This window comes from Mugil cephalus, chromosome 23 (assembly GCF_022458985.1).
Source record: "Mugil cephalus isolate CIBA_MC_2020 chromosome 23, CIBA_Mcephalus_1.1, whole genome shotgun sequence".
NCBI classification, from domain to species: Eukaryota; Metazoa; Chordata; class Actinopteri; order Mugiliformes; family Mugilidae; genus Mugil; species Mugil cephalus.
In genome coordinates, this window is record NC_061792.1 from 7,876,848 (window position 1) to 7,898,053 (window position 21,206).

The 21,206-nt window shown below is 43.1% G+C and overlaps 1 protein-coding gene across 2 annotated transcripts in view; it reads left to right on the forward strand.

Moving 5' to 3' along the window:
- Positions 1 to 21,206, forward strand: part of LOC125001178 (rho GTPase-activating protein 6-like) — a 69,837-nt gene that overhangs the window by 18,277 nt on the left and 30,354 nt on the right. Inside the window, exon 1 of one of the 2 annotated variants that reach the window (XM_047577089.1) lies at positions 13,142 to 13,531. The exons of the other annotated variant lie outside the window; for it this stretch is intronic. Coding sequence (XP_047433045.1) covers positions 13,490 to 13,531 — 42 coding nt within the window. The 5' untranslated portion in view covers positions 13,142 to 13,489. Of the gene's footprint in view, positions 1 to 13,141; positions 13,532 to 21,206 lie in introns of those variants that run through there. 2 annotated transcript variants of the gene reach the window in all.

The window sequence follows — 21,206 nt, forward strand, 5'->3', positions numbered from 1 at the left end:
CCCTGGCTGTAGGAGTGAGAACAAAGACAGCATCTTTCTCCAACGTAAGCATTAAGAGATAGTTTATATGTCCAGAGGCTCTGACGCAGTCCCTGCAAGTTCTCGGCAACGGAAAAAAATCAGACGTCAGAAGTTCGGCCGAAATTATAAATTGAATCGAAAACAGCAATAAAGATGTTGATAAGTGCGGAGCATCATTTTCCTCAGACATCCTTCATACCTGTCCCGACATTATGGCAGCTTAATGTTATGCACGGGGGTGATTGAGAGTGGTACTTACAGGAAACATTTACATTTCTGAGAAACTCGGCAGTGCATGATGGCAGTGATGTCCGTGCAAAATATGATACATCTGAACTATATATCCTCCACGGTAACTCGTAAAACACTGTGGACGTCTTCTTCAGTTCGAAAAAAAATCACAGTGACTATTACTTTTCTTCCTTTTATTCACCGTGGATGGGTAAACACAACCGGTTGCACCAACATTTTAAATATGGAAGCTCAATTTAGAACTCCGTAAAGACAATTGAGAAATTCATGATAACATTAGTCAGTTTTTGAACACCTGTAATTTATATGGTACTCAATGATGGAAAGTGACTTTACTAGATTTTACTGGAATACTAAACCTAACTATGACTGAAACATTGTTCCAATAAACTTTTGAATGGCAACCAATAGCTGGAGTCTTGTTAACAACCTGGCAACCATTGACTTTCAGATAGTGGGCAAGTACTCCCACTCCAGCACAAGCGCACACACACACAACAAAAGGAGTGTGCTTTGACCTACATCACAGCTGGACAGGTTAGAACAGGCAATCACTTATTTCTTGGTTAGAATGACCCAACAGGGGGAATAACTAGTCCAAGCCCATGTGTATGTATGTGTGTGTGACATGATATGAGGTGGTGGGAGTGTGGGTGGAGCCAACAGGGGAGTCGAGCTTGGATTCCAGCTCGCATTCCAGACACAGAAAATGGGATGGGATGGATCCGTCAACCTCCCCCCTACCACCACCACCTCCACCTCCTCCTCCTCCTGTCTTCTTTCTTCCTCTCTTCGCTTAGCCTCCACCCTCCAACACACGAGCCTGCCTGCTGAAGCTCACGTTAAACCACATGACAATGCCGTCTGGGGAAATTAAAAACCTCCTCGGAACACAAAAGCGCTTCCTGTGCGCGCTTAAGAAATGTGGAGTTTATGCGGCTCTTCCAAATTGAAATGTTTCAGTGGTCCAATCCGAATCAGACAAAGTAAATGTTTAAAGTAGTCGTAGACAAGTTCTGTTGGATGAGTTCTTTTAGGACAATTTACAAGCGGCACATACCCGGCGCGGCAAGAATAATGGGAAGAAACCGCTTAGATTTTTAAAGTTTGGAAGGTTCTGTCTTGTAGATCATAGATACATCACATAATAAAGCCTATTATCGAGTAATCATGCTTTTTTTAAAATCCATTTTCCCACTGCAGAAAATGCATTCAATTTGAGTAATATTCCAAAAAAGATAGTTTTTTAAAGTGAATATCTGTGGCTAATTGTTCAACATTCGTATCCTAGACAATGAATAATGATATTAGCTCAAATATCATCATATATTCATCTCTGTGCCCAACACTGTATATTAATTCACAGATAAAAATAGCTCTACTCTGCCGGACATTTGCTAAAAACATATTGCCTGCTTATTTTAGCAAATGACAAAAGCAAACATTTTCATCTTCAAGAATGAATAATGCTAACCTCAGCCTTAGCCAAAGTGCTAACGCTTAAAATACGTCATGCTTGCACTGATGTCGCTTGCGAGGAAAACCCAAGCTGACAACTTGACAACCATTTTGTGCTGTAATAGGCTTTTCTCAAGCTCCCACTTCCATTCTTCAAGCATCTATTGAAATTCAACATGATGGATGTCTTCCAGGAGACTGTCTATATCTATATCTGGTCAGACTACACAATGTGTTACGTTTCCTATTAGCCTGCATATCCGCAGGCTATCTCATATAAATCATAGGTAGGGATTACAGCATGGAGGTGATTATTGCAATGGATTTTTTTCTTTCTTTATGCCAGAATTTTACCTTAAATCAAAGTCCTCTGTGGAATTTGTGTCACGTTTCTCCCCTCAACCACATCTTTGGTAAAGCCTGATAATTTGCCTCCAGTAAGCAGTGTCACTTCACATGTTGCATATTTGGGTGCATCAACAGTTTTGTCTTTCACCCATATTATCAGCGGAAGGTTAAAAAGCGCCGCCGGCGTCGGTGCGCGGAGCATTCCTAGAACGCCGCTGTGTTTATGCTGCAGACTAAATATTTACACCACGAGCTGAGAAGAACCGAGGCTGCTCGTTCTGACACCGGTAAAGGTTTGACATGCTTCAGGCCAGGTGACTTACATGCGTAAATCACACGCGTCCGCGTTCGTTCGCTGTGCAAACCCAGAAGATATCTGCAGGTTCTACATACGTAGCACTAAAAAAAAAATAATAATAAAAAAATAAGATTTGAAAAATTGGTGGAATTCAACTAAGGAATCCAGCTACACACAAACAGGCACAAGTCTCATAAACACGAATGTACGGTATGTCCAAGCACTGTCACTTGTGCTCATTTGTTTTGGGTATAAAGGTTCATCTGAGTTCATAGTCCACTGGAGGCCGGACCAAAGTAAGATTCAGTTGCATTTTTAGTATTCCTCCTGCATTCATGTTCTGACTCAACACGTATGTGTTAAATGAAAGAAGACGTCACCGGGAATGCAATGAATTGTCAGACGGATCGAGGTGAAGCAGGGTAAAGGTTGGGATGCCGCGTTCCAAAAACACAATCACTAAAGAGAGCGGAAAAGAAACATGAGTTCAAATCCAAAGAAAGAAAAAGGAAGGCGTGGCAGTGAAACAGATATGACTCCAGGGAGGAAGGGGGGGGGGGAAGGGCAGAGGTTCAAGGAAATATTTTTATCCCAACTAGCCTTCAGATCTCGTGTCTGCACAATACTACATTTTCTGCTGCGGCTGACCTTATTTTATTATTGTGAATACAAAAAGCCGTGTCCTGTGCAAGCACCGAGAAACACCTGACACCTGCAAAATTCATGAGGTGAGGCTGATTTGCATGGGAAACAAACGCAATGGCGACCAGATCGAGCTGATTATCATAGAAAACGAGACGACGTTGTTCTCAGCCGTTCAGCTCCCAATTGTTTGCGCTTCTGCGTGAGGTGCTTTCGTGATTTAATTCAATTGGAAAAAATAAATAAAAACATTAGACAAACAACTGGAAACACTAGGCAGAGTGATTTGCATGCAAGCAGGTGAATGGCGCTCACGTGTCATCGAGGTACACTGATCGGTTGCTATGAATTTATGCAGAACTACCCCAGGCTGATTACGATGCTCTCCATTTATATTTTCTAATATAGCAGCGTTGCCTGATGAGGTAATTTAGCAGCTATTTTCAAATGCTTGAGACCATTGCATAAAAGAGATTTTAAATGTTTAGCCATTAGAGTGTCAAGCTCATTTCATAATCTCCATTGAGACATTAATTACCTCCACTCCCACTCCCATTAGCATTAGTGGGAAAAGCTTCTAGCAGGCCCGTTTTAAAATGTTTTAATTTTCTACGTTCCTGCGTTTGGTCTTAGATAGATAATTCTATCATTGGTTTTCTTAGCTTAGCACAAGAATTTAAAATACAAGGTAAAACAGGTAGTTTTGATTACTTGTGAAGCTTACTCCGTAGCTCCGGGCACTCTCAAGCCAGCTAGACTCCAGGAAATTACTGCTTACTGACGTTAAACTGTCTGAAATAAAAACAAAAATTGCAAAATGTGCATAATCCCAGTTTTGATCCAGGACTTTAAAAAACAGACAATAATGTAGCCTCTGCCAAAAATCCACCGACACACAATAAATCTTTGGTTTTTCGGGGGATCCTTAAGCAGTTGCCGGTAACCCTAACCCTAAGTCTTATCTGTGAGTTTAACTGAAACAAGCTCTAACACAGTACCAGAACATTTTTAGTACATCTCTTAAACCCATAATGGCAGTTTCATACCCACAAATGCCGACACACAAACCGTCTACAGAGCGACGCTGTCCTTCAGCAGAGACAAGCTGAACCAACACACCCGTCAGTCACTGAACATTTTATTCTATCATTCCAGCTACTCCTAACCCTCCCCTCCCCTCCCCTCGGCTCGCTCCCCGGAGAGAGTCTCTTCAGTGTACTGGAGAGGAGGTCTAAGCCTTCCACGTAAGGCAGAACTGTGTCAGCGAAATGAAAGAAGACAAAAGGAGGTTTTGTTGTTGTGGATCTCTTGGCGTCTTCTAGCAGCCGTGAAGCAGGTGTTTTCTTAAGTGCTGTCATCCCTCGTTAAAGAAGAATGTCTGAATTTGTGGGAAAGCACGGGAAAATAAACGTGGCTTGGCTCTACATACATTTCGCAATCAGATACAGGAATGTTTTTTTTTTCTTGTTAAGCCTGCAGCATATTTTGACCCACCGTTGTGTTGTTTTTAGAATATGTGACACATCTATATATATATAAAAGAAATATTAAGTATCCAAGGCAACCCTATAATTTCTTTTATTCTGAAACTAAGCTTATGTTGATGTCACATCTCTGTCCTATCATGACCTTAAGCTTTTACTGTGGTGCTATGGCAACAAGTCTGGGCTATTTTCTGTGTTACTGCAAAGTGCATCGCACAGGACAAAAATACAGAAATCCCAGCAATTATTTTCCCACACTGTTGTTGCCATGTTTTCTCAGCAGTTCAGCTCCATAGGCGGATCATATTACCGGGTCTATGATGTATCATTAGACTACATTAGCGCATCATAATAAATGCTGACATGTGGTTATATTAACACACGCACGCACGCACTATCTCAGAACTACACACGTCCTTGTTATTGTGCCGTCCAACGCAGCGGGCGAGCTCAGACGCCATGGCAACTGTTGCGGCAGAAAACATCGAGGAGACGTGGGAGGCGGCGGACGGCGTGTGTGTCCTTCTTTGTGTGTGTGTGTGTGTGTGCATGTGCATGTGCACAATAAGGTGGAGGAGCTGCATCTGAAAGACAAGGTGTCCGTATGCGGAGAAGTAACCTTTATTATACGGACAGTGATACCATTCAGGAGGAGTAAGCAGATTGTGTTTTTGTCATGCACATACAGTGTGAAAGATTATAACAGAACAATTTATATATGAAACAAAAACACACAGCATGATAACAAAATGTAAAAACAGCAAATTGTGCTACTTTTAGGGTTAGGGCTAGGGCTAGGGCTAGGGTTAGGGCTAGGGCTAGGGCTAGAGCTAGGGCTAGGGCTAGGGCTAGAGCTAGAGCTAGGGTTAGGGCTAGGGCTAGAGCTAGGGTTAGGGCTAGGGCTAGGGCTAGAGCTAGGGCTAGGGTTAGGGCTAGGGTTAGAGCTAGGGCTAGGGCTAGGGTTAGAGCTAGGGCTAAGGTTATGAACTGTGTGGCCCTATCTGTAAATCTGCTAATGCTAATAGTTAATTTGATTTATTCTTTGCAGCAATTCATTTGATTTGAGTGGAATTTGGTCACACAAAATCGACTGATATGAATTGAAATGATTCAAAAACATGGGAAAATTTATCTTTATCTATAAAACTGAGAAACCAAGCCAACCAAAAAAATGTAAAGTGTGACAAACCACCATTAATGTCACTCATAGTTGTCCAGAAAAGCAGCTTTGAAACTCACAAACTAGTGGAAGGCTTGTTGCACCTAAGTGGACAGCTAGCCCTGTGTTGGATCTAATACTACTCCTATTCGATTGCCAGCTGTCTTGTGTAGTAATAAAAAGAAATCAAAAGATTTAAAGGGTGCAAAAGCAAAGAGGGACAAGAAAATACTTGCACGCTCCCCAACCAGCATTACTTAGAGATTCACAGGACGAAAGCTGCGCACCGATCAGTCAGGCAAACACGCTGACAGAAACAGAAAGATGGATGGATGGATAGAAAGGTGGAAGGTCAGATCAGCAGATGTTTACATCAGCAAAGACACAGATAAACACATCCAGAGATGAGTGGAGAGATTGAGACGAAGACAGACTGCTAACAAAAAGACATTTTTCTTCCTCTCTGCCTGCAATGACGTCATTAAAGTCAGGCAATGACAACACCCTGCCTCGGAGGTATGCCCGCTGACATGAATAACACCCGCACTCACACATTGAAACATTCAGAAACACATGCTGCATTCCATTTGTCTTTAGAACAAAAAAAAAAGTTTGCACTTTGACCCGTCAGCTTGCTCTGACATTGATGTATAGAAGTGTTTTCGTGGCATTTTCTTAAGTGAAAACCAAGGTGCATGAAAGGCTGTTTACAACCCCTGCATGAATCTCCTCGCTCAAGGTGTAGTTCTGGCCTGAGATGAACTTTTGAACGGTTATTACACGCGTAGCGATCCGTCAGTCCGCTTGACAGGTGCCAGGGAGTGAACAATACCGAGTTTCAAAAGAGTAACTTTCAAGTGGGATAAGACCGTTCATTCACTGTCTTTAATCTGTGTTCCAATAGAGAAGATTAACGTGTCAACGTTAGGATTTCTCACGGAATACCGGGAATATTTGGAAAACATGATATACACCAAAGTAGACCCAGGAAATGACCTGAAAAAGAAATAAAAGCATTTTTCTTAAAACAGTTGACATGTGATAACTAAGACGTTTTGAGAGCTAGGTGAAATGAAATCCACTATAGACAGATGAGTCAAACAATCAAATGTAAAGAGTATTAGACACCCAAAATTTTTGCATGTCTAGTGTCTAATTATAGCTCGTTCCACGCACCCAAGTGGTTCTTTGTCAGGTGTGGATGTGTCAAATAGAGTCAGGTTTGTGTCATTGAATAAGTAGACCGAGGCCCCGACCTACCACACCTATGGGTTTCATGGGTGTGGTTTTAGTCATGTGGATTGGAAATGTGACTTAAAGAATAAAGTCAAAACATTCCTATTGGCAGTAGTCTGACCATTCTCTGGTATATATATATATATATATAAATATAATAAGCCAGTTTGCAGAGATGTCCCTATCTACCACTTGCTTTTCAAATAAAGCACACAATGCCATCCATCAGTAATTCTACCCTCAATAAAGTATGCTACTGGGGAGTGTTTCTAAACGTATCCTGTTGCATTTTACATTTCTCTACTTTGTTTCGTATGCAAGTCAGGGCCAAACATTTCTCTTCTCAGAGCAGTCCTGACCCTCCAGCCGCTTTGGTCTAATGGAGGTGGTATGGAGATGAAAGCTATACAGCAACCCCAAATTCAGAACCCCAAATTCTTGGCTTAACACCCCCGCCTGCCCCTTCTCTCCCCTTTCCTCTGTCTATAGGCCCTCAGGATGGAGTATGGAGATTTAGGACAAGTGGGCCGGCCTGTTGATAGAAGCATCCAGATTGAATCCAGACCCGTGCCGTCGCCACTTTGTGTGCACGCATGTGTGTGCGTCCTTCCTCTGGTAGCCGCCGAGTGATCGGTTCCTCTAAAAAAAATCTTCTCCGCGAGACAAAGACAGTCTCCGGAGTTCGATTGCGGTCTAAGATCTCTTAACACAGACATAATTTGTTAGCTTGTTTGTGCGGCTCGGCTATTTACCTCCCAAGTGCAGGGGTGAACCCACGCTGCTGGAAAAGCACTGTCTTCTTCTTCTCTCCCTCTTTTTACACACACATGCATTCCCCAGTTCTGAGGTCATCCCCCAGAGCTGCTTTGTGCAGCTCCTGCTGTAAAGTCGCTTATATGTGCCCAGTTTTTTACCACCAACCCCCCGCCTCACCCTCTCCCCTTACTCTAGCACTCGACTGTTTTGTGAAGCCGAGGTCAAAGTTCAACATGTGAAAGAAAGAGAGATAAAAGACCACTAGTTATTAAGCAGGCATACGAGTGGCTATGGTGAATAGAGGTGTGCAACTTTTTGATTTATACTTTTAATCGTTTTTTTGGTCAAATTCGAGTTCATAGACCAATATCCCATATCCCAAGCATTTTCCTAAGGACTTAGGAACTACCTTTGTACCCAAGTCTTCAATACAACATAAGGCAAACTAACCCCTCAACAGGAAAACCAATCTGAATGTGTGCAGAAAAGAAAATTATATATTGTTGTTACTCCTGCACACCTCCTCTGGACTTGCAGTGGCCCCGCAAGGTTCTCGTGGTTTTCCATGGGGTTGATTGTCTTCACCTGAGCCTATCAAGGTTTGTCACCTATGCTTTTCCTTTTTAGTCACTTTGTTGAGATAAACCCAGGACACAAAATGTTTGGCGTTCAAGTGTTAACTCCAGGATGTCGTTTGCTGGGTTAAGGCAGCACCTTCGTCTGTTTTCGGAATTTTACGTATTTCATTGTGACCATTTTATCGTTTGTCACGATCATCGATTGCTTCTGGGTCGATGCTGTATCTTTTTGTAAGCAGCTGTTTAGATGAGCGGATACCGAGCTCGAGTTGGCATTGATCACGTGTGTTGCATTTTTGCATTTTCAGAGTAGCTATTTTAAGCGTCGAAGATATGCAGTATTGCAGAGGCTGTCTGCCGTGCGATCGATACATCCTACAACTTGCCAGCATTACTAGAGGAAAAGTTGCGCCCCGTCAAACTAAGGCAGGGCCATGCCTCTCTCGGTGCAGAAATGGAGAAAAATACCTAAGAAAGCCAGGTTTTACGCTCTAAAACGCACATTTGTCCGATAAGATAATGTAGAGGTCTAAGAATACAACCCAAAACCTCATAACGTGACATCATAACATTATATCTCTCCACAACTTAACTTACAAATTTATCTTTCATTTGACCAACATCATATGCTCCAGATGTTTAGTTACACTGAACCATCTGGGAAGTTGGCCTTGGTAACCACTTGGAAAGGAAAGGCTCTTGGCAGGTGACTCGACGAAGCATCTCTGGGTTAAATCCAATGCATTACATCAACCAACCACGCAGTTAATAAGTAGTTCGAATACCAACAGAGGCAGATTGGCACATAAAATGCAAAGGAGTGACAAACGTCACACCTAACCATGCCTTCAATTTTTCGGTAGTTGCTCATAGGAAGCTTTTCGCTCTATCTTTTGTTGATCAGCTGGAAGTGCGCAGCTTGAATTCTTGCAAGATGGATTAAGGAGACACAAACAGTGGCGGACTAATCACCATCACTCTGACTAATCAAGGAAGTGTAATGAGCAATCCCTTTTGTTTATTGATGTCTCATTGATATAGGGGTCACATGGTCGACACGTAGTAAAGCGGAGAATTCACGCAGGTATTTAGCAACAAGGCTCCGAATAAACCCTCCAGCTGTTTATGACCGATAACGACATTCCTGACCCTCGGCACAGATTTCACCCTGCATCCTCCGAGCGCGAGGCCGAGATCGTGTCCGTGATGCAAGACAAATAGCGCGGCGTTGCGACATCTATTTTGTGAGTGTTTATTAAACAGATCGAAAGCTCTCGCAGGATTTTTCTCTGTCATTTACTGGATCGTCTTAAAGCACTTTAACAGAATACTTTCCACTGGATGGAGTGATTTCACAACTCAGGCATTCGGCTGCTGGAAGCAGGGCGCTGTACATCTTGACTGAATGATGTAAACATCGCAGCTCGCCTTTACCATACAGCCCTGGGATTATAGGCTGGCCTCACGTGGTCCCTGTAAAGAAACAATATAGTGATGTCAAGATGTTCGTATAAATGAGGGGATTTCAGCAATATGGCTCCGAGGTTGTTGTTTAAGAAAATACGTGCACAGAGAATTGTGATAGAGCTCTAAATCGTTGTAAACAATCTTCACTGTTTCTTCTGTTGCCCCCCCCAAAAAAAAACAAAATAAAATAAAAAATCCAAGAAGCTTTTTCCTCCAGATTGACATTTAATAGCAGGGATGTGATGTATCAACACAAACGGGCCGGGCCAAACTCAACAGTGGAAAATCCAGCTTTGAAATTGATATACGATCATACGGGGCCTCGTTTCGCCATCACTTTAACAGTTTCAAGATGATACGAGGAGTGACGGCCCGCTTCAGGGATGTGCAGAGTGGCCTTCGCAAACAATTTAGTCGTGCTCTAACACGCAGAAGGAGCCGGCTCCTGCCAAACGCGACGCGCTCTATCCATACGTTAACGTCCGCCTGCTTCTCCTCTCGCTGCATCTCTTACCTTGAGCTCTCTCCCCTTCGGCCTCCCCTCCCTCTAATCACAGGCTCTGTGCGTGTTTGTGAGCCATGGGACCACTGAGACACCATTTTAGGAGACGGCAGGCTCCTCCTACGGGACCTTAAACCCCAGCTTTGCAGCTACGCTCGCCACTGATTTTAAAGAGGAGAAAAAAAAATGTTTTACGTCAGAGACCTCTTGCTGCACATAGTCAAGGCTGATGAGTGCGTGTTTATCGCGTCATTTGAAGTCCCCGTCCACTGGAACATTTGTTTTGCTAAATCCCACAGTGCAGAACCTTTGTCTCCCACTAATGGCAGTCTGAGTAATCGCCTCCATGCCGCTGTCTACAAGTTCCCTTCTAAATCTGGAGAAACTTTTCTTGGACTCTTCCAAGTTTATTCATTCACAGAACCCAATTTACATCTGTTCCACTAACACTATACGGTCTGGTTATGTTTTGGGCTGTCATTAGATTTTCCGTTCACAAAAGTGTATTTAAAAACAAAAAAACGAGTGGTCGTTTGATTTTCATGTTGAAATTTTTCTTTATCGGGGTCGAAAATGGATAAACAAAACTTTAAATCTTTATTCCTTTATCCATTCGTCTTTTATCAGAGAAAACGGCAAAATATTTGCGCTGGCCTTTGTTTTCTATTATATTAGTGAGTCATTTGTAAAGTCATTTTTATTCATTTTCAATACCAAATTACTTGCAGCTGCTGATTATGTAAGTGCACCAAAAAATTGAGTGCGGGAAAAAAAAAAATAAAAGGTTGAGAGATATATCTTGGTGGCATTTTCCTATTGTTTTCTTGTTTTTCCTCATTCCAAACACATAACTCAGGAGATCTGAATGCAGATAGAAATGCAAGTGTGTACCTCCGCAATGCAAGCCAAGATGCGTCCCGGCTCCTCTGCGACTGAGGCCATCTAACAATAGACTAAGGGTTAAGTGCTCAAACTGCACCGAATTTAATTAACGCTTCCACCTCCTGTTCTCATTTCGTCGAATCTGGAAAGACTGCTTTGCCGTCTGCACACAACAAACACGCCTCAAGTGTTTGAATTCACGCCGTCACTTAACCGAGATCTGATAAGCAGCGGCCCATTCTCTGCGAGGACAGGTTTTCTTACCCTGGTAAGTTTTTTAACACTGCTGTGTTTTGATGATGCCTCCGTGAGATACGGACCTCGGTGCAGTTCAGCGCCCGGCTTACGGCTGAGTCAGGCGTCGGGAGTTTATCTGTCATCTCCACGTTTTTAAAGTTCGTCTTCCTTTTAGCTTCTCAGCATTCTTTTAAATGGCTATGCCTCAATATGATAAGCAGAGAGGAATCCAATTCTTTTTGGTCACTCAAACACTCATTCCCACCTTCTTCATCAAATAGGTTCCATTAAATCTCACTGTGTCATTGACAGAGTGGGTTGTGCTCTATTTGTTTGCATCTGTTCTGTTTCTTTTTTTTTTTTTTATATTGAGGTTGGAGTCTTTTGACACAGATTGCCTAACGTTGGTTCCACATCAAGTGTTACACAAACCGAGGCAAGTCGTCCTGTCCTGTTTCGCCTCCCCCCGTGGTGGACTGGCCTTTCATGGTCGCCCTTAAGAGCATATTTGAACGTCAGTATGCTCATAAATATAATACTCCAGATTTTTTTTACTGTGGAACCAGTCGATCACAGTTTTGGTTCTGCGGTTAGCCTGGTGAATTCTCTCCATGGTGATTTATTTCCTGTGGTAATTAAGCTTAAATCGAGCTATTTGTTACTGCCGCTGGAAGAAAACGTGCATTGCCAAAATATTACCTTCCTAGAAACCAGGATAAATGGGTTTGTTTTTTAGGTATTTCCACTAAGAGCGGCAGAAATGACTCAGCTCTGAATAGATTTAGTGCTTTAAAGCAGCCCCTCGAAGGTCTGTTTTGTTCTTTTTGGCGGCACCTATGGCAATAAGTGGTAACTGCAGGTCTGAACAGATTTGCAAAAGATTTGCATATACATTTACCAGTATATCGGCTCAATCTTCATCTTGTTACATCCTTGATGACAGTGCTCTAACGCACGCTTATCAAAATGAATGCAAAACTGCTGCTTTAAAATTCATACGGCGTCCTTATGCAAATGAGGCCTTACGTATCACTACACTTCCTGCCTGTGTAATTCATGTGCCTGCGTACTATTTTCTCCTGACCCACTGCAATAACTGTTGTGGATCCTTCCCATAAACATGACACAGACGAAGACCTCCCTGTATGGGGAGCCTCCGGCGTAATCGTATCAACCGTGGAGCTCCTCTTGTGGGTCACTGACATGAAAACATTTGAGCAGCCCTGCTGTTGATAATCAAAGCTTCTTCCACTGCTGGTCCTCCCCCCTCCTCCTCCTCCTCCTTGAGCGCCCCGCCCATCCTTCTCTTTTTAGCTCCGTTTTGTACACTGTCACCCGCCTAGAGACACTTTAAAGAAGACCAGGCGTAGATGACCGTGCCTTCAAAATAAAAGCATGTACTTATCAACCATAATAACGCTCACACAAACACACGCAGCAAGTATTCGCTTCAGTCATTCAAGTCATTTTATAATAATGTAGGCTAAATATAATGTGGGGAAAATGATTAATACAATTTTGCCTTATGAAGGGATGTGGGGCAAACTAAGCAGTTTAAAACTAACATCTAGTTTGTTGTTGGATCAACCGGACCTGTGTGAATTATATGTTATATCTGCATTATGTTAGTTAATCATATCTCTTTAGTATATGTCACAAAATATAACGTTTATAGGAGATTCCCTCGGTAAAATAGTTTCCATTTTTTTGTTTGCGCGACAAAACATTTTATTTTGAAAATCTAAACCGGAAGTTAGGCGCAAGTGGTGCGAACTTAACGGCGGCCCCTCTGCCTCTCCGCGTTCTGGTTCAGCATCTGTCTTCGCCGGAGTCCACGGGGCGCGCAGTATGGATCGGTTACGCATTACGCGCTATGGTGTCCTTTCTGGCACAGACGGTTTTCTGGCGCGCGTTCCTGGCTGGTGTAGAGGCATCAACTCTTAGAAGGGACTCTGTCGTGACTTACAGTCAAAGATAAGAAATCCCAAGGTTTTTGTCACTAGTGTAGAAATAGGAGAAGACACATTCGTGGAGCTTTTTTTTTCTTCTTTCTTCTGCGGTCTGTTCAGAGGCGCACACGCACGCTTTTATATTTTTGGACATAGGATATAATTTATTTCAAAGTCTTCTCGGTGGGTGTTTACTTTATGTGGATACTTTTGCGAGACGATGGGAGACTCCGTGTTCCTCGACAGGCAAAATTCCTATCTTGTAAGTACTCAATTCATTAGTCATAAATTAATTAAAATCACTTGAAGGTGCTGTGACGATGCTTGAGGTTTTGACTGTTTGCCAGTATGCATGGTGTGGTTCAGGGCGTCTGTGAGGAACGGAAAGGGAAGATGTTTATTTCCTGCATGCATATGACAGTTTTGCATCAAGACTCTGAAGCCTCTGTCTCTGTCTAAAAAAAAAGTATTTTTCTTCCCTTTGTTGAGCAATTATCATTGTATCACTAGGAAGTAACAATAGTCAGTGTAATTTTAGATTAGTTGCAGGAGACGCATAGTTTGTTTTATTGATGTAACAAATTTCTTGTGAAACATCAGTGACGAACAGAAATTTGAAACTGAGCAGAGCACAGGGGGGGACGTCAGCATGCAAAAACTTCCCGTGATGGAACGCTTTAAATGACATGTGGTGCACCGAGACTCACACGTTCAGCCACACAAGACCACACATGTTTCCTGGTTATGAAGAGAAGACTTTTTGCCTCGAAAGTGACACAAGGCAAAGGCAGAGACCTGTAGCTGGCTGCCCGGCTGGAGAGAGCCACAGGTGTTGTGTTTGACACTCTACACCTCAAAGCTCAGTGGAGAGATGAAGGCAAAACACACAGATATGGGTCAAGGCCATGAGGAGCGCTGAGGGTTCTGATGAGAACTGCACCATCAAAATAAAACCCTCAGCATTTCGCAGCTCGTATTTGACTACTGGGCAAAGATTGGAAAATGTTGTGGAAGGACAACGTGTTCCTCGCAGAACAGGTTCATTGACATGTGGGTTTTGAGCTCGTTTTTTTTTTTTTTTTGCAATAAATACAGATTTAAAAATGCACACATGCTAGTATTTAATCAGCAACCCTCACTCCTTCCCTCCCTCCCTCCATCCCCTCCTTCTGTTTCCATCTCTCCCCCCTTCTTCTCCAGTGGTGAGGAATCCTCTGCTGACTGCTCCAGCGGTCTGTCTGCTCTTTATGAGCAATGTTTCTGTGGCTGGAAGCCCTCATAAAGCAACATGCATTGATTGGAAAACAATACAATTTTCTTTGGCTCTGCTGGCACCGTGCTGCGGTCTGGATTAGAGCTTTGTAGCAGGGCTGTGTGGTGTGAAATCTGTTGCCACATGGCCCACAGTAATGAATCTAATATTCGTCCAACAATGCTGATGAAGCTTTAGGGCACCGACCAAATTGTTTTTGATCTAATGCTTCACCATGTCATCTTTTGAGAGACATGAAATCTGATGTGTGGTACTTGTTTACTGGAATTCTGGCCTGCATTTGAATCTAATAATACATTGTGGGAAGTCATACTGAAAGCCATTACATTGGCTTATCTGATTGGACTTGGAGCAAAACTACGTAGTGCTAGATGTCCTATACTATTATAGGATCTGTAAAATTATTCAGAGTTGTCGTCCCCATAATTTGATTTCGAATACAAACATCTGAAACGTATTTCCTTATCTGGACGTAAAGCATTACCCTCCGTGTTAAGGTGATCGGCTCAGACGTACAGACGGTTGTGCCAGTCGAGGTTGTAGTATCTAGGTTGTAGTAACTTTCCCGTTCTGCCTGAGGGTCGGCCCTAGGACAGAACAGGAAACTCGGCTTCTTCTTTTTCAGCAGCCCACTCCTTCTCTGTGCTGTAATAAGCGGCACCCTCCCCCCAGTGTTTCCACCGTGGACCTCCTTGAGTGATAAGCCCTTGAGACCGAGATAGTAGATGACTCTGCGAAGCCCAGCTTTGACTTACAATGTTCAACTACCTGAAAAAGAGATATCACAAAAGCTATTATCTTCAAGGCTTTCGAGCAGTCAAAGAATTTTTAACTTCACATGCATTCAGTTGACTATGCAGTGAGTCACTGTGTCCACAAAGGTTACATATTGTCTTTGTTTAATCCAGAGACAAATGGTAAATATTAACACCCACTAATGAAGAAGCAAACAAAGTTCTTGTTCAATCTTCTTGAAAAGTTATGTAAACAAATGACAGTCTGTCATGTAACTAGTTGTGAATTCCTTTAATGTTGCTCATTGCTTCTGGTACACGTCATCCAAGCCGTATGTTTAGTCAGCATTCTCGTGATTGCGCAGGAAATGCGGCAATATGTTGTAGGTTTTCGGCTTTACCTTGAGACAGTGTGTCAGTTCTTTGATTTTTCTAATTATTACTGGATTTCTCAGTCAGATCCAAACAGGAGTAGTGCTTAGATTTGTTGGGGTTACTTGAGCACTTCTGGCAACTTTTCAGCTGATGCTCTAAACTTGGTGAGCAAGCTGTAAAAACACTAGTAAAGTAATCTGACAAAATAAATCTGGAGTACGGCACAACCGCTTTGCCAAGCTGTAAAAGTGAATATAGTTTGTATTGGAAAATGTGTCTAAACTGTTTATTTTGGGAAGGCTTTATAAGGTAAGAAATTCATTCAGACGGCATCTATTGATTGTAAACACATTAAATCTTTCCACTTGAAACCTTAAACCATCGCTTTATTCTAAAAAGCCGCTGGTAAAGGCACAAGAGTTATGCCCCGACGGTGCATCACAATCAAATAGTGCATGTCCAGCCAGGCTGTGCTTCACCACTTCATAAATCCTCACCACTTACTTGAACTCGGTGCAAGAAGGGCTCTAAAATATGACAAAGAAGGCGTTCCAGATGAAATTGCATTCGCGTTAATGGAGGATTATGCCCCTTGGAGCTGCTCTTCATCCGCTGATGATAAACAAATGTGGGTTTTCGTCATACATGCCAGAGTAGATAAATATTTCAAATTCTAGGTTACCAGACTGGAGGCACACGGTGGGGATGGAGAAGACGGGGAGAGACAGAGCCAGAATGCACCTCGCGGTTGCCAGTGCGTAAACGTTTAATCCCCTCTCGAGGCAGCCGTGCATTTGTTCCACTTGTACTGACGTGCGATGCATTCTACTTATGGCGTCAAGGCATTGTACTAATGGAATATCAGGGATAACATTTAGCAGTCTGGATTGATCACTCGGCTCGTGCCTTGGAAGGAATTTGTTCTGCAGTATTGCAGATTAGAAGACAGGTTTACATGGATTATCAGTTTAGTCAACGTAAGCAATATTCATAACCCACAAAGACCCTAAATATGTCAAAATTCCTAATGGAGTCGTTAATCTCACTTCTAATACGTCTTAACAAGCGAGCACGACTCTGAAATGTATGTAAAAGGTCAAAAACTCAACCTTAGAAAAATCATCCTTTTCTGGGAGGTTAGCCAAACATTTCTATATTCCAGTAGTTGTAGTAAAATAGGAATAAGTTTCCTCGTTTCCTTATAAGAAGAATCAACATCCATGCTGACAATGCACTGTAGAAAAAATGTTTAGAAGCAGTTTTCGATTATACAAGATGTCCCTGAATGCATCTCAGATATGCTGAAATGTATGCATAATATAGTCTAAAACAACAATGAAAAAATACTCTGCAAAGCTTAGAAAGTTCTTCGACATGGTCTGGACTGGAACTTGAAGTGCTGAAACGCTTAGTTTTGTCATTTAAATACACAAAGCACTCTCGTCCCCATCAGCCAAGTGGCTAAACTGTTTGTTCGCAGCTTCTGCACATGTGCTGTGTACTCATTTCAGCAACCAAACACATTGAGCAGTAAATGTAAGTCACGTTCGCCATGAGAACATTATCGTTTGATCCAAAGGGACGTTTATCGTATTTGAAAGAAGGTGGTTTTTATTTAGCCTGTTTCTGAAGGGGTTATTCCTCGAATTGATTATTCCTTCACCTGCAACAAAAGTGGATTTTGCCCTTATTTGTGTTCTGGCGTTGTAAGTTGAGGTCATGTGCACCATGAAGGACGGCATTGTCTGGACGTCACATCACGACAACAGATGAACAAGGAAGCTTTAGAAGATGAATTTGAGCTAATCTTGGAAGGTGGCCAGATAGCGGCGATGCTTTGCCAATCGCCAGATAATGATCTTCTTTGTCTTGAAACCTTGTTTTGTGTTCACAAGTGTTACAAGTTGTACACTTTAGTCATTAAAATGACTGATTTGTTTAAGAATCCAGTGCAGGCGAGTTAAAATGTTGAGTCTCGTGGATCTTGAGGAACAAATGGATTTTTAATCAGCCCAAACTACCCAAAAAAGGAAATAGGTGCTGTGTTTGACAAAGAGGCAGACGGAGGGCAACATAAAGCAAGTATTGATGGAATGATGGATTACCCTGCTCCACTGTCGCTTGTATCACCGAATTTGAATGTTGGAGGCAAACATTTTCACCACATCGTCCTCTTCTTACCTGCTGATGTGTGTCCTTGTTCTATTGCAGTAGGTGTGTTTGTTTTGCTCCCCTGCCACTCCCAGTACAAACAGTCCTGGCAGAAATAGCCACAAAGCCTCCACTCTTGATGTTTAATAGAAGGTTTTGCAGAGTGAATGGATCACCACTCATTTTAAGTCAGATCCGGAAGAGAATATTTGGAAATGCCCTTCCTTGGTATTGCGGTGACTATCATGAACAGCTGTGTTCGTGTGTGTGCGCACAAGTGGCATCTAACATCCTTGCGGTTCTTTAGTCACCAGCGCAGTTTATTTACATTGATTGCAAGTTTTCCAAGACACACACTGACCCAGGAGGTCAACTTAGCAGGACGTTTTGTTCGCTTGAAGGAACGAACACATTTCTGCTTTAAATAACCTGTCCGGCAAATTTTTTGGGGAGGAAAACTTTCGGGGCGGGTGCTTTCCATAAAATATGCAGGGCTTGTTGACGTCTTATCATATACACCATGTGTCGACACTCTAGTCGTGTGAATTCACTAATCTGGCACGTTTCATGCTCTGGCGCTGCATGAGCTGCACCAGCATGGCAGGAAGAGAAACCGCGAAGGCAGAAACCGCCTCTGCGCGTTCCACAGCCGTCACATTTGGCTCGTCATGACAACACCGTCCGTCCCCCGTTTTTCTTTCTAGACCCTGTCAGGGAGAGGCACTTGTTTTATTATCAACAGCGAAGGAGAAGTCCGCCCTCCTCAAGACTTGTCTTTTTATGGAGACGGCCGAAGGCTGAGTGGGGGAAAACAGAGCAGAGGAGAAAGTTCTGGCAAGATCTGATCCACTGTTTGTGGAGGCAGATGTGCTTCCAGAGACAGGAGGCTGTCTCCGAGCCTGAAGAAAATAAGCATGTTTTAAGGAGTTTGATTTACAGTTGACGCTCTTGCCCTGATTTCTTCCTTAGTTCATCCAGAGGTGTTTCTTTCCTCGGGCAGAGTTCAGGGAGTTGGTCAGCCGGCTCTAAAAAAAGGGTTTGACATGTTTCCTGGCTGTTAGTGTAAGAACCTCGAAGGCACGATGTCAATCACCATGTAGCTGTGTGAACTAAAATCTTACATCATGGGTCGGGAATTTAAAGGACCGTAGCAGCATGTTTTTCAACGTTCGCCCTGCGTCGCAAAAATGATGTAATGAACTGGAATCGAGACGGAACTGATTATGACGGGTTTCAGGAAGCGCTTCAAAGCAGATGCTAAATAATAAGAACAGATTGTGCTGTCCTGTAGAGAAATCCCCCGCTCATAATTTTAACACCTCACACAGCTGTTGCTCCCCAGATGACCCTAGCAGCACGGCCACGCCAAAAGTAGCCAAAGCTGCTAAATGTCAGCAGGATATATTTACACATTTTTGAGTCGGTAACCGTCTATTTGCATAGCATAGCAGTCTGATGAGGGTGAGTCTGGAGTCAGAAATGCAGAATGACGACATCAAGCATCAATTCATCTGTTTAGCAGCGTTTGTGTGTCCCTGAAGGTCAGGGAACTTGGAAAAATGCGCGTTTTTGCTCCAACAAGGTACAAATACTGTTCTTTACGTGCAAGCGGTGCCACAAACTGCAGCTGCTAATTCCATTTTAAATCCACACAAATGAGACACGTCACATTTCAAGGTTTGTTCTGTTGTGATCGGCCTCGCTGCAGTCCTGTTTCCAGCAGTTTTGAAATGTTGCAAAAAGGATTCAGAAATAAAGAGGGAGGACTAGGTTTGGTTGGGAGATAAAAAGCTTTTGTGTTGTATTAAAATCAGTCGGCCCGGCCATTGTGATGGGGTTTGTCCCTTTTTAATGAGGGAAGTTGTAATTATGCTTTTGATGTCGGCTAGCATTGTCCAGAGGTAAAGAAAAATAAATGTGGTGATTTTTGTTGCACACAATGTTCGGTTCCATACTCAAACGAGGTGACCGGTCCATCCATCTAACGCAGTATTCCAAAAAAGCGCATGGAAGCGGTCCACGGAAACAAGTTTTCTTCCTTCTAAAAGAGAACTTTCTCTTTAACGTCAACTCTCCAGCACATTCTTGCTGAACTATTTCCCCAATTGTGTGGAGAACAGACAATTGCGCTGCTGTACAATTCTGAGAGCTGGCTCCGTGAGCGAGTCCCGAAACAAAGCCAAGCTAATCCTGTGTAAAGATGTGCAAATAACCTTTAGAGGCACACACACACACACCTTGTGCCAACGGTGACACCAACGCCACATGCGCAAACTAGCTTTTCAAGTTTGGCGGACTGCTGGTCATGTAGTTATGTCACCATATTGAGGACTCCCAAATATTCAAGCAATAAGTCATGGTATTACACTTACACTGGAATATTATTCTTCGCAGACTTCTTTTTATTTTGGTGTCCATGCGTAGTGGACAACAGCAGAAGGGTGACATCATTCACCCTCGTCTGACAAGACTGGTGCGAAAGTCGAAGTGTGCGAGCAGAAAATAGGACCGGTTTATATACATAGCGCAAAACTATACTGAAGGATGTGGTTTTCAAGACGGCCCGTTGAGATATTATTAAAAATGAGTGTTGAAAAAGCAGCACATTTAAACAAAGTACCTCAGCCTCTCTGCTGCCAGATGACCTAACAATGGACGGCGTGCCATGTCTACGTGACTTGCCCCCATGTTCTCACTCAGCCGATCGCCGATGATTTTGCACTGAAGAATGTAGAGCAAAATGGGGAATTAGATGGACTGATAACGTGACCGGATGACAGACAGCAAAGACAGATTTCCAGCCAGGTAGCACCTTCCGAGGCGCGACGGTGGGTGTGTTCCAGATTTGCCTCACGCAGATTTCAGAGACAAAACAACCGCGCTGCTCGCTGCGTCGGGGATGCCGCATGCTTGCGGTGGGCGTGTGCGTCGTGCCCGGCATGCAGGCATGACAGCCGTGTGTGATGTGTGATGTGTGTGCCCATGCGTTTAACTTGTGTGCGGGCTGGCGAGAAGGGCGACCCGGGAGTTAAAGGGGCCTTTCGCTAAGACTGGATTAGCCGCTCTCAAGGCTGCCACTGGAATGCGAGGTTAAACACGTCCGTTGTTGCAGTGCGCGTTCAAACATACACACACACGCGCGCGCGTCCATTCCAGCTCACTCATTTACCTAATGATCTATTACTCTATTAACGCACTTCCACTCCTGCCTTGGCTCCTTCCTCTGTGCTTCTCACTGGGAGTTTAGCTGAAATTGGATTTTCAGAAACCAGCGCTAGTGTCATGGGGAAATAATTGTCTATTTTTATCACTTACATCAGTGTGTGGGTACAAATGAAGAGTCATTGTGTTTCCATTTTTGGAAAAGGCGCAAAAGAAGCTTTGATTTGGCTCCTTTCTGAACA